The sequence below is a fragment of the Salvelinus alpinus genome, chromosome 4 (genome assembly GCF_045679555.1).
Source record: "Salvelinus alpinus chromosome 4, SLU_Salpinus.1, whole genome shotgun sequence".
In the NCBI taxonomy this organism is placed as follows: domain Eukaryota; kingdom Metazoa; phylum Chordata; class Actinopteri; order Salmoniformes; family Salmonidae; genus Salvelinus; species Salvelinus alpinus.
This window is the reverse complement of record NC_092089.1, coordinates 26273829-26287931: the sequence shown is the minus strand read 5'-3', so window position 1 is coordinate 26287931 and position 14103 is coordinate 26273829. Positions and strand designations below refer to the sequence as shown.

The 14103-nt window shown below is 44.0% G+C and overlaps 1 protein-coding gene across 2 annotated transcripts in view; it reads right to left on the bottom strand.

Annotated features, from left to right (window-relative positions):
* Nucleotides 1-1812: 1812 nt before the first annotated feature.
* Nucleotides 1813-14103, bottom strand: part of LOC139572274 (phosphoinositide 3-kinase regulatory subunit 4-like) — a 55346-nt gene continuing 43055 nt past the window's right edge. The window contains exons 9-20 of one of the 2 annotated variants that reach the window (XM_071394924.1): nt 13236-13439; nt 12894-13095; nt 12587-12607; nt 11480-11577; nt 11119-11341; nt 10755-10920; nt 4137-4301; nt 3639-3850; nt 3347-3478; nt 3055-3244; nt 2472-2592; nt 1813-2293 (exon numbers count right to left, since the gene is read on the bottom strand). In XM_071394924.1, coding sequence (XP_071251025.1) covers nt 2123-2293; nt 2472-2592; nt 3055-3244; nt 3347-3478; nt 3639-3850; nt 4137-4301; nt 10755-10920; nt 11119-11341; nt 11480-11577; nt 12587-12607; nt 12894-13095; nt 13236-13439 — 1905 coding nt within the window. In that variant the 3' untranslated portion in view covers nt 1813-2122. The remainder of the gene's footprint in view (nt 2294-2471; nt 2593-3054; nt 3245-3346; nt 3479-3638; nt 3851-4136; nt 4302-10754; nt 10921-11118; nt 11342-11479; nt 11578-12586; nt 12608-12893; nt 13096-13235; nt 13440-14103) is intronic. The other variant, XM_071394925.1, reaches the window with a different exon arrangement.

Below are 14103 nucleotides of genomic sequence, written 5' to 3'. Positions count from 1 at the left end.
CTTAGCGGTCAGTTTATTTGTGATGCTCTTATGACCTTATTCTACTGATATAGATTCTGAACGGATCCTGGGCCGGATTAAGAAATCATAACAATAGCCCAGGCCAATGAAGAGACACACAGATATGTACAATATTAGAAAGAAATACATTTGTATGTATACATACATTGAGTTACTAAATACAATTTCCAGTGGAACACTGACTCACCTAATGATGAAGATGAAGCCAAGGGCTACTCACGGTGATGGCCGATGCACTCGTCGTCGTGGCGATAGCCTATCTCAAGATGAGCTACTTTTTAAAACAGTGCTGCTGTTCACAAAAAATGGGAGTTTATAATGTATTTATATTGGTTTTACAGGCTGATTAGTCTTCTTTCAGGTGTATGCATTTGCTTTCCAAACTGTACGTTTTTCCCACGATATTATTTTTTAATCTGCAAAAGGCAAACCTACAGCAGCAACCTACCATAGAAAAAGAATCCATAGATGGCTATTCCCATTCAAATCAGGACTGGCAGCCATTGCTAGTACCCATGAGTTTAACAGTCAAATTGCTAGGTGTAAGAGATTCCAAAATTATTTTATGGATTATATGTCTATGGCCACAACAAAACAAGCTGTAACCTATACTTGGTGCATATGCTGCCCAAATTGTGCCCTTCCGACTGTAGGCATACCAGTAGCTGCCCAAAGTGTGCCCTTCTGACTGTAGGCATACCAGTAGCTGCCCAAAGTGTGCCCTTCTGACTGTAGGCATACCAGTAGCTGCCCAAAGTGTGCCCTTCTGACTGTAGGCATACCAGTAGCTGCCCAAAGTGTGCCCTTCTGACTGTAGGCATACCAGTAGCTGCCCAAAGTGTGCCCTTCTGACTGTAGGCATACCAGTAGCTGCCCAAAGTGTGCCCTTCTGACTGTAGGCATACCAGTAGCTGCCCAAAGTGTGCCCTTCCGACTGTAGGCATACCAGTAGCTGCCCAAAGTGTGCCCTTCCGACTGTAGGCATACCAGTAGCTGCCCAAATAAAGGAAACACTTGAGTAAATGAGGGATACAAAGTATATGTTATCGTGTGGGATGCATTTTCCTGGCATGGTTTAGGTCCACTTCTAGAATCTATGCCAAGGCGCATTGAAGCTGTTCTGGCAGCTCGTGGTGGCCTAACACCCCTATAAAACATTTCACGTTGGTGTGGGCTCCCGTGCTGGATAATTTTTAAAAATTTGTTTTGCCTCTTGGGCCCAGCCCGACTCACACAATTGACCAGTTAGATTGATTTATTATGCATAAAAAAAAATGTATTAGTCAGTTACCCAATCAAGACAGGGCCCCCCAGTTACCCATGTGGGCCCCCTACCTCCTCCCCTCCCCTCATTTGATGATTAGCAGAGCGGCAGCAGGCTGTCTACACTCCTTGAGAGCGGCCTCCTGAATCATCCCATGGTTGGCGGTTGCAGTAAAAAAAAAATACATATATAATTACATAGACTGTATAATATAGACTGTATATATTTCCTTATTATTTTTGCTGCCTATTGGGTCCCCTATGGGCCTGGATCCAGGGGCTTCAGCCCTGGTAAGCCCCTGCATTAATGGATATGCTGTTGTGTTTTGATATACAAATTAAACTTGTGACAGTTGTCATCGATAACAGCTATGGTTTGAGAATGTGGACACTGTTCATGCCAAGGATTGGTTTCAGTCCTGGTCATGGCCTGGTTTGTTAACGTTACAACTTTGAGACTATGAGAGAAGACTATTGTGCTCAATAAACACTAAAACTATAGAGTTCATAATAGCAGTTCATAAAGGGTTCATTCATCATACCAAACTTTATTGACACTTCTTGAACAGTTGCTTTTGAGCAGTTTAACGTAAACAGATATCAGGCATTGCATAATTGTGACTTCAGTGAATGTCATTACAAACAAAGGGTTGACATCTACTCGTATTTTGCGACAGGATTTCCAGAAGCTTCTCTTATATTAATTAGCTTTAAAATATACTATGTACAAAAGTCTACAACATAGATCAAAACTCTGGGGTGAAGATGTTGAGGACTAGTGTGTGTGGTTGGTTGGTTGGGTGTGTCTGTCAGCGAGAGAGGGCCTGAAAGGGGCAGTTTATTTCCAGACTTTGACGATGCCGTCTCTGGACGAAGTGACGATGAAGCCCTGTGTGGTCTGGAAAGTGGCGATGTCAGTGATGATGTCATGGTGGCCCACGGGGAGGGACTCTGGGCCCCTGCGGGGGGCGTCCTCTGTGGCTCCACTCTTCTGTTTGCTGTGGATCTCCTGACAGGACAGGGAATGTAGGTCAATCTCTCCCTGACTTGTGGTTTCTTATTCATACATGTTTATAACGCTGCAAATAAATTGCTCTCCCAGAAATGATGTATTGAACACCTCATTGTAGGACCAGGTGCTTAGAGGAATACACTGACTACACTGCCACCGTCCTATCAGGGCATACCTGTACAACCTCGGTGCCCTCGATGATCTTGCGGCTGTAGAGGACTGAGGGACAGTGCAGCGGTTCATTGGCTCCACCTGCCACGATGTAGGACCTCTCTGGGTAAGCCAAGTCCCAGAACCTGGTAATAACACAGAACACAGTATAGAAATAAGACTTGACTGACAAAACAAACAAGCTAACGCCATCCAACACACTTCTTGGCTAAGCCAAATTGTCAAACACAAACTTAAATGTCCTCCGGCAAACATACATGGTCAGAACTGGGTTAAATATATCAGAAGGATGGTTAGTCCAGTCGAGAGTATAGCAAACATACATGGTCAGAACTGGGTTAAATATATCAGAAGGATGGTTAGTCCAGTCGAGAGTATAGCAAACATACATGGTCAGAACTGGGTTAAATATATCAGAAGGATGGTTAGTCCAGTCGAGAGTATAGCAAACATACATGGTCAGAACTGGGTTAAATATATCAGAAGGATGGTTAGTCCAGTCGAGAGTATAGCAAACATACATGGTCAGAACTGGGTTAAATATATCAGAAGGATGGTTAGTCCAGTCGAGAGTATAGCAAACATACCTGATTCTCATGTCGGAGCCGGCTGTGAGGAGGAGGGGGTTCCCGTCCGCAGGGCTGCAGTAGATCCCATGGACACTGTGGGGGGACGGCTGCATCTCTGAGAGAGGGGGAGCAGAGCTGGCCCACAGCGTGAACTTCCTGTCCCCAGTCTCCATGTCCCACATGGATACCTCATTGTTGCCCTGGACCGCTAGAAAACAGCAACAAAACACACAAATAATAGCTTGATTTGCCCCTCAAAGAAAGGTTTCGTTAATAAAGATTTAAAAAATATGATGACATCGAGTCTCACCAGCAATGACGGAGGATTGGTAGAGCGGGTGCATGAGCAGCCGTCTGATTCGTGCTCGGGCAGGGTGGGAGTGATTTGAGATGGGGAGCTGGAACCGCATGTCCCAGCATGCCATAGTGCCGTTGCTTGTACCTGTGTGTGGACGAATCAGAATAGGATTCAGTAGATAAGTCACAACTCTGTTTAAGTTTTCAATGCAGTTTTCAGACGAAACCCATTTACATTTTTCATACACACAACATGCACCACACAACCCACATCCACCCACGTGCTCACACCAACACCCACATACCCAGGCAGAGCCAGCACTGGTGCATATCCACGGTGAAGGAGGTGATGAGGCCCAGGCGGAGGTCGTGGCGGAGGGTCCAGGCGTTGGAGTTGGAGCGCAGGTCCCAGCCCACCAGGGAGCCGTTCACCGTGGCGTAGGCCAGCACAGACTGGGCTCCAGAATTAAAATGGTGGATGTCCACCACGCAGCCATCATCCTTCTGGTCCAGGAACCTGAGAGGACAGTCGATATAACAGTAAAATGTGGAGTAACTCATTATTACATTGTGGCATCAAAATGATACTGCGGTATCTACTGCATGATCATGATAACTACATGATACTGTAAGTCCCTTGGTGGTGGATGAGGTGAGTTTCCCCCTACTATGTAAAGTGCTTTGTGTACCTCAGTTGGTAGAAAAGCGTTATATAAATCCAATAAATAATAATTATTATTATTTCAACTACTGTAAATAAAACCAACTTTCTGCTTGATCAACCCATGATGGATAGTACATACCTGGTCTGAAAGGGGTTCACTTTGGGTGATTTGGGGGGCTTGTTGGCCTCGATGGCCAGGAGCTGGATGGAACCGTTGTCTGAGGCAGCAGCCAGGTAGTGTGACCCCTGACAGAAGGTCAAGGTCTTCACGTGGCCCCCGATGCGGGAGTACGTCAGCACTGACCTGTAAGACAGCATCAAAACATTCACACAGGTTGGATTGAGGCCTGTTGTTCATTAGTTTTTCCATCAACGTTTTGGTCATTTATAGCAGACGCTCTTATCCAGAGTGACGCTCTTATCCAGAGTGACGCTCTTATCCAGAGTGACGCTCTTATCCAGAGTGACGCTCTTATCCAGAGTGACGCTCTTATCCAGAGAGACGCTCTTATCCAGAGAGACGCTCTTATCCAGAGTGACGCTCTTATCCAGAGTGACGCTCTTATCCAGAGAGACGCTCTTATCCAGAGTGACGCTCTTATCCAGAGTGACGCTCTTATCCAAAGTGACACTCTTATCCAGAGTGACGCTCTTATTCAGAGTGACGCTCTTATTCAGAGTGACGCTCTTATTCAGAGTGACGCTCTTATTCAGAGTGACGCTCTTATCTAGAGAGACGCTCTTATCCAAAGTGACGCTCTTATCCAAAGTGACGCTCTTATCCAGAGTGACGCTCTTATCCAGAGTGACGCTCTTATCCAGAGTGACGCTCTTATCCAGAGTGACGCTCTTATCCAGAGTGACGCTCTTATCCAGAGAGACGCTCTTATCCAGAGAGACGCTCTTATCCAGAGTGACGCTCTTATCCAGAGTGACGCTCTTATCCAGAGTGACGCTCTTATCCAAGTGCATTCCAATCAAATCTTAGATGGTCAACACAGGTAGAGCACATCTGTGAAAAGACGAGCTGATGTCTGTTCCTCCTCCAATGCCTTAATACACTTTCATATACAGTGCCTTCAGAAAGTACTCACACCCCTTGACTTTTCACATTTTGTTGTGATACAGCCTGAATTAGAAAATGTATTAAATTAAGATTTTGTGTCCAACACACAATACCCCATAACGTCAAAGTGGAATTCTGTTTTTAGAATTTTGTTTTAATGAATTCTAAATGAAAAGCTGAAATGTCTTGAGTGCTGAGGAGTATTTCTGTCTGGAATAAATCCCTTTTGTGGAGAAAAACTCATTCCGATTGGCAGGGCCTGGCTCCCCAATGGGTGGGCCTATGCCCTCCCAGTCCCACTCATGGCTCCGCCTCTGCCCAGTCATGTGAAATCCATAGATTAGGGCCAAATTAATTTATTTCAATTGACTGATTTCCTTCTATGAACTGTAACTTAGTAAAATCTTAGAAATTGTTGCATGTTGTGTTTACATTTTTGTTCGAAATAAATGAGATATTTCTGTATTCCATTGTCAATAAATTGGCAAAAATCTCTAAAAACATGTTGTTTTCACTTTGTCATTATGATGTATTAATATATTTTTAATTCAGGCTGTAACATATCAAAATGTGGACTAAGTCAAGGGGTATGAATACTTTCTGAAGGCACTGTACCTAAAGAGGACCTGGTAACGGTGTTCACCACCTATATCCTGGTAACGGTGTTCACCACCTATATCCTGGTAACGGTATTCACCACCTATATCCTGGTAACGGTGTTCACCACCTATATCCTGGTAACGGTATTCACCACCTATATCCTGGTAACGTTTTTCACCACCTATATCCTGGTAACGGAGTTCACCACCTATATCCTGGTAACGGTATTCACCACCTATATCCTGGTAACGGTATTCACCACCTATATCCTGGTAACGTTTTTCACCACCTATATCCTGGTAACGGTATTCACCACCTATACGCGGTAACGGTTTTCACCACCTATATCCTGGTAACGGTGTTCACCACCTATATCCTGGTAACGGTATTCACCACCTATATCCTGGCAACGGTTTTCACCACCTATATCCTGGCTATATCCTGGTAACGGTATTCACCACCTATACACGGTAACGGTTTTCACCACCTATATCCTGGCAACGGTATTCACCACCTATACCCGGTAACGGTATTCACCACCTATACCCGGTAACGGTTTTCACCACCTATATCCTGGCTATATCCTGGCAATGGTATTCACCACCTATATCCTGGTAACGGTATTCACCACCTATATCCTGGTAACGGTTTTCACCACCTATATCCTGGTAACGGTTTTCACCACCTATATCCTGGTAACGGTATTCACCACCTATATCCTGGTAACGGTATTCACCACCTACAGTGGGGAGAACAAGTATTTGATACACTGCCGATTTTGCAGGTTTTCCTACTTACAAAGCATGTAGAGGTCTGTAATTTTTATCATAGGTACACTTCAACTGTGAGAGACGGAATCTAAAACAAAAATCCAGAAAATCACATTGTATGATTTTTAAGTAATTAATTTGCATTTTATTGCATGACATAAGTATTTGATCACCTACCAACTAGTAAGAATTCCGGCTCTCACAGACCTGTTAGTTTTTCTTTAAGAAGCCCTCCTGTTCTCCACTCATTACCTGTATTAACTGCACCTGTTTGAACTCGTTACCTGTATAAAAGACACCTGTCCACACACTCAATCAAACAGACTCCAACATCTCCACAATGGCCAAGACCAGAGAGCTGTGTAAGGACATCAGGGATAAATTGTAGACCTGTACAAGGCTGGGATGGGCTACAGGACAATAGCCAAGCAGCTTGGTGAGAAGGCAACAACTGTTGGCACAATTATTAGAAAATGGAAGAAGTTCAAGATGACGGTCAATCACCCTCGGTCTGGGGCTCCATGCAAGATCTCACCTCGTGGGGCATCAATGATCATGAGGAATGTGAGGGATCAGCCCAGAACTACACGGCAGGACCTGGTCAATGACCTGAAGAGAGCTGGGACCACAGTCTCAAAGAAAACCATTAGTAACACACTACGCCGTCATGGATTAAAATCCTGCAGCGCACGCAAGGTCCCCCTGCTCAAGCCAGCGCATGTCCAGGCCCGTCTGAAGTTTGCCAATGACCATCTGGATGATCCAGAGGAGGAATGGGAGAAGGTCATGTGGTCTGATGAGACAAAAATAGAGCTTTTTGCTCTAAACTCCACTCGCCGTGTTTGGAGGAATAGAAGGATGAGTACAACCCCAAGAACACCATCCCAACCGTGAAGCATGGAGGTGGAAACATCATTCTTTGCGGATGCTTTTCTGCAAAGGGGACAGGACGACTGCACCGTATTGAGGGGAGGATGGATGGGGCCATGTATCGCGAGATCTTGACCAACAACCTCCTTCCCTCAGTAAGAGCATTGAAGATGGGTCGTGGCTGGGTCTTCCAGCATGACAACGACCCGAAACACACAGCCAGGGCAACTAAGGAGTGGCTCCGTAAGAAGCATCTCAAGGTCCTGGAGTGGCCTAGCCAGTCTCCAGACCTGAACCCAATAGAAAATCTTTGGAGGGAGCCGAAAGTCCGTATTGCCCAGCGACAGCCCCGAAACCTGAAGGATCTGGAGAAGGTCTGTATGGAGGAGTGGGCCAAAATCCCTGCTGCAGTGTGTGCAAACCTGGTCAAGAACTACAGGAAACGTATGATCTCTGTAATTGCAAACTAAGGTTTCTGTACCAAATATTCAGTTCTGCTTTTCTGATGTATCAAATACTTATGTCATGCAATAAAATGCAAATTAATTACTTAAAAATCATACAATGTGATTTTCTGGATTTTTGTTTTAGATTCCTTCTCTCACAGTTGAAGTGTACCTATGATAAAAATTACAGACCTCTACATGCTTTGTAAGTAGGAAAACCTGCAAAATTGTCAGTGTATCAAATACTTGTTCTCCCCACTGTATATCCTGGTAACGGTTTTCACCACCTATATCCTGGCTATATCCTGGTAACGGTATCCACCACCTATATCCTGGTAATGGTTTTCCCCTCCTGCTCAGATAAACTAGGGTAAGTGTACCTATTAAGCCCACCAAAATCTAAGTTCAGACATTTCTAATATATACTTGTAACAATAGTCGTCGGGAGAAGGAGAGGAGGACCAAAGTGCAGCGTGGTACTTATCCATAATACTTTTAATCAAAATGAATACACGAACAAAATCAACAAAACGACCAACAAACAGTTCTGACAGGTGCAACAAACACTAACCAGAAAATAACCACCCACAAACAAAAGTGGGAAAACAGGCTACCTAAGTATGGCTCTCAATCAGAGACAACGATAGACAGCTGCCCCTGATTGAGAACCATACCAGGCCAAACACATAGAAATAGAAAACCTAGACCTACAACATAGAATACCCACCCACATCACACCTTGACCAAACTAAAAATAGAAACATACAAAGCAACCTACGGTCAGGGCGTGACAATAATGCCCTCATTTTTATTAAAAAAATTGGAGATAACATGAAAGACTCATCTCTCATGTGAAGTTTTATAACTTGACTTAGATTTTATTATAATACATACAAATATTTATTAAATATGTGCAAAGTCCAGAGTGGGCTTAATGGGTATCAAGTGTACCCTTTAAGCCATGGGTGTTCCAAATAAACCCACCTCTTAAATAATATATTTTAATTAATTTCCAAATGTTCAAAACTGACATTTCTTATGTAAAATGTGATTATATTAATCTCCCATAAAGTTATTCAAATAATCTTAATATTGCTATTCATCATGGAAGTAGTACTCATAACACACACAGCTTTCAATGAATGTCTGAAATCTGACATTTGCTGTACTGCTATTCTTGTCCAACTTGTCTTCCTAAAGTCTATTTGAAGACTGTTTCAACTCTCCCTCTCTACTATGTGTTAAAAGGTACAGGTGGTGGACAAAAAAACAAACAGATTCACCTGGATGAATGAAAGACAACAAAATGACAATGCCCCCACCCGAAAATACATGAGTAGTCGCCCAATAGTCATCTTCTAGTCCCTCATTTGTTATCATTTTTGTCCACCACTTGCAGGTCTTCTATCCCTGATTTTTATTTTTATTTATTTCACCTTTATTTAACCAGGTAGGCTAGTTGAGAACAAGTTCTCATTTGCAACTGCGACCTGGCCAAGATAAAGCATAGCAGTGTGAACAGACAACACAGAGTTACACATGGAGTAAACAATAAACAAGTCAATAACATGGTAGAAAAAAAGAGAATCTATATACAATGTGTGCAAAAGGCATGAGGTAGGCAATAAATCGAATAATTACAATTTAGCAGATTAACACTGGAGTGATAAATCATCAGATGATCATGTGCAAGAAGAGATACTGGTGTGCAAAAGAGCAGAAAAGTAAATAAATAAAAGCAGTATGGGGGGTGAGGTAGGTAAATTGGGTGGGTAGTTTTACAGATGGACTATGTACAGCTGCAGCGATCGGTTAGCTGCTCGGATAGCAGATTTTTAAAGTTGTTGAGGGAGATAAAAGTCTCCAACTTCAGAGATTTTTGCAATTCGTTCCAGTCGCAGGCAGCAGAGAACTGGAAGGAAAGGCGTCCAAATGAGGTTTTAGCTTTAGGGATGATCAGTGAGATACACCTGCTGGAGCGCGTGCTGCGGGTGGGTGTAGCCATCGTGACCAGTGAACTGAGATAAGGCGGCACTTTACCTAGCATAGCCTTGTAGATGACCTGGAGCCAGTGGGTCTGACGACGAACATGTAGCGAGGGCCAGCCGACTAGGGCATACAGGTCGCAGTGGTGGGTCGTATAAGGTGCTTTAGTAACAAAACGAATGGCACTGTGATAAACTGCATCCAGTTTGCCGAGTAGAGTGTTGGAAGCTATTTTGTAGATGACATCGCCGAAGTCGAGGATCGGTAGGATAGTCAGTTTTACTAGGGTAAGTTTGGCGGCGTGAGTGAAGGAGGCTTTGTTGCGGAATAGAAAGCCGATTCTTGATTTGATTTTGGATTGGAGATGTTTGATATGAGTCTGGAAGGAGAGTTTGCAGTCTAGCCAGACACCTAGGTACTTATAGATGTCCACATATTCTAGGTCGGAACCGTCCAGGGTGGTGATGCTAGTCGGGCGTGCGGGTGCAGGCAGCGAACGGTTGAAAAGCATGCATTTGGTTTTACTAGCGTTTAAGAGCAGTTGGAGGCCACGGAAGGAGTGTTGTATGATAACCCTCAACCCTGGTTGGTTATTGGTTAACTGGTTGGTTATTGGTTACTACTTGGTTAACTGGTTGTATATTGGTTACTACTTGGTTAACTGGTTGGTTACTACTTGGTTAACTGGTTGGTTACTGGTTACTACTTGGTTAACTGGTTGGTTATTGGTTACTACTTGGTTAACTGGTTGGTTATTGGTTACTACTTGGTTAACTGGTTGGTTATTGGTTACTACTTGGTTAACTGGTTGGTTATTGGTTACTATTTGGTTAACTGGTTGGTTATTGGTTACTATTTGGTTAACTGGTTGGTTATTGGTTACTACTTGGTTAACTGGTTGGTTATTGGTTACTACTTGGTTAACTGGTTGGTTATTGGTTACTACTTGGTTAACTGGTTTGTTATTGGTTACTACTTGGTTAACTGGTTGGTTATTGGTTACTATTTGGTTGGCGTACCTGGTGGTGGTGGTTTTGCCCTCCATCTTCTGGCTGTCCCAGACCTTGACGGTGCCGTCGTTGGAGGCCGTGGCGAAGATGGAGTGCTCGTCTGACACACGGATACGGTTGACAGCAGACTTGTGCTCATGGAGGTGGGCCACTAGAAGACCCTTAGGGTGCCACCCTGCAGAACAAAACAACACAATGTGGATGTGGAGGGGCCCTGACTAACCCTACTGCTTGTTGACATTTCTGCTGTGCTTAATCCAAATTGGCAAGAAACACACCTCTAGTGGTATATTCAATAATATAATGACCAAAAAAGAATCCCTTGTGGAGTCATTATGGACTAACCTTTGTTGTCCCAGTGGCACTACTTTACCTGGCGGAGGCGGACGGCTCTCCCATTCAGCGCTCTCCATCATCTGCTTGGCCATGCGCTCTGCGCTGCACTGCTCCCTCTTCTGCTGCACCAGATGTTGAAGCTCTGCCTTGCACGTGTTGAGACGACGCTGGTAGGTGGAGACTGTGCCTGCAGACTGCCCCACAGGGACACCAGGGGAGGCTGTGGTCTTCCTGGTCTGAGTCCCTGCCCCTTCAGGAACCTGGTGGAGTACAGAGATATAAGGTAGGTTACCAGACTATAAAATAAATCAATTAGTATATCAATCAATCGATCATTCAACCCTCACCCCCCCCTCCCCTTATTCTTAGCAGACATCATAGGTTAACCCGTTATGTACCGTGGGGGGCTCTGGTGCCGTAGCCGCTGACTCCTGAGAGCCAAACATGCTCTTCCACTCTTCATTCATGTTGGAGTCCTGTTTGGTGTGTTTCCGTGCTGAAAGGGAAAAAAAGAAAAAGCTAAGAAACACTAGTTAAGAAGCATTCAGCACTGGAGGTCAAAAGTTTGAGGACTGTTGGATTGAATAGCCATTAAGTTGAAGGGGGCTCCCTATTTTCAGCTATTCCATTAAGCCATGGAGAAGGCACTACGGTTTCAAACATCTAATGAAAATACTAACGGGAGACGGCAGGCGTTAAAAGGAGCTGAAGGCCAACGCAGATACAACAGGTTTTAAGACCACCAGACTACATGAAGCAGTTGGGAGCTGGGAGATATGCTAATCACAGGACATGTTAGAGTGAGTAGTTAAATTAGTCACCAGCAGCAGTCCAACACTCCAAAAGGACAGTTCCATGCGATTGAAACATACCAGCTGCAACACACAGTCACTTTTAGCCCACGGTAAATTGTGTCAGACAAGCTACTAACAGTGCCTATGAAAAAAACACTCCAAAACGCCAAACAGGTTAATGTTAATATACTGTACCTGTTATCCTATGGCGTAGATACACAACACAATATTTCAGTGTGTCCTTGAATAAATACTTTCTATTGAATATCATGGAGTCTAGACCCATATGGGATTTAACTGGTATAGTGTTACTTAAAAAGACTAAGGGCCTTAGATACATTGTTTACACTACTGCCAGAGAGCACGCAGGTCTTTTTAACAAAACGTGATGCCCCTAGTCTGTCTGGTATGTTAACACAACAAGGCCAGTCGGACAGTTTATTTGACTACAGGGAAAAGGAGATGTATGTGTGCTGCCGCAGGAATAACCAAATAAAGGTTTGACTGAACACTAACATGTACTGCTCTGTCGTGTGTTGACAGCCACAGAGGTAATGAGAACTTATGAAAACTCTGCTTGTCCTGATGCAGTTTAACCCATCTAGTGAATTAAATGTAATGAGGCGATGTGGGTAATCTGGGGGAAATTCTGCCTGGATGGGATTATTTGTTATGCACATCATTACAGGCTAAACCACACCAGCAATATACCAGATGCTGTGGTGATGAAGTCTGCAAACAGATAAATGACAGGTCATTGATATCAAACATGTTGAAAATATATAAACTATAATATCAACCTATCCAATCTTTTCAGTGTCTACACACACGTGTTTTAAGGCTAAGGGTCAACTTGGCTGTGTTTACACAGGCAGCCCATTTCCATTTTTTTCTCTTCAATATTTGGGCAAAATATCAGAATTGGGCTGTCTGTGTATTTGCAGACTTTGGGTTTGTGTACCCCTCTCTGCTATTACAGGGGTGTACTTTGACCACCAGGTGTCAGTGGCGTCCCTACCTCTCTTGTCCTCGGCCTCCTGTTTAGGTTTGACCAGGTCCACCTGGCGTCCCATGATGCCCAGCGTGGCCAGGTCAATGACCCCGCTCTGGACTGCCTCCCCCAGGTGGCTCTGGTCTCCCATGTTGGCCTTGGCCTTGTTGGACTTGAGCATGAAGTCCTTCAGTGCTAGCAGTTTGTCCTCTTCAGCCTCCGTCATCCCCTACAATAAACAATTATCACCATCGTTGTGATCATCATCATCATCATCATCATAACAATAATGGTCAAACGTTGTGCATTATATGGAAACAATACATTTCTCATCCATGTAACGTCGAGACATCACCCCCGCCCTCTGACCTGAGAGAGCAGTTTCTTAAGCAGCTGGGCGATGGCGGGGTCCTCCGGAATGGGGCATTCTGGGAGTGAGCCGCTGCGCTTCTTCTGCCGCAGCAGCAGGTGGCGGAAGAGGCTGGCGATGTCTTTGGAGCGCAGGGAGTAGTCGAAGATGGAGCGGCTCACTGGCTCCTTCAGCACACTCAGCAGTACTATCTCTTTATCAATCTGAGAGGAAACACAGCCTCATTTAACATAGCACAGTACAGCATACCATAGCATATCACACCATAACATAGCACAGTACAGCATACCATAGCATATCACACCATAACATAACATAGCACAGTACACCATAACATAGCACAGTACAGCATACCATAGCATATCACACCATAACATAACATAGCACAGTACACCATAACATAGCACAGTACAGCATACCATAGCATATCACACCATAACATAACATAGCACAGTACACCATAACATAGCACAGTACAGCATACCATAGCATATCACACCATAACATAACATAGCACAGTACAGCATACCATAGCATATCACACCATAACATAACATAGCACAGTACAGCATACCATAGCATATCACACCATAACATAACATAGCACAGTACAGCATACCATAGCATATCACACCATAACATAACATAGCACAGTACACCATAACATAGCATAGTACAGCATACCATAGCATATCACACCATAACATAACATAGCACAGTACACCATAACATAGCATATCACACCATAACATAACATAGCACAGTACACCATAACATAGCACAGTACAGCATACCATAGCATATCACACCATAACATAACATAGTACACCATAACATAGCACAGTAGAGCATACCATAGCATATCAC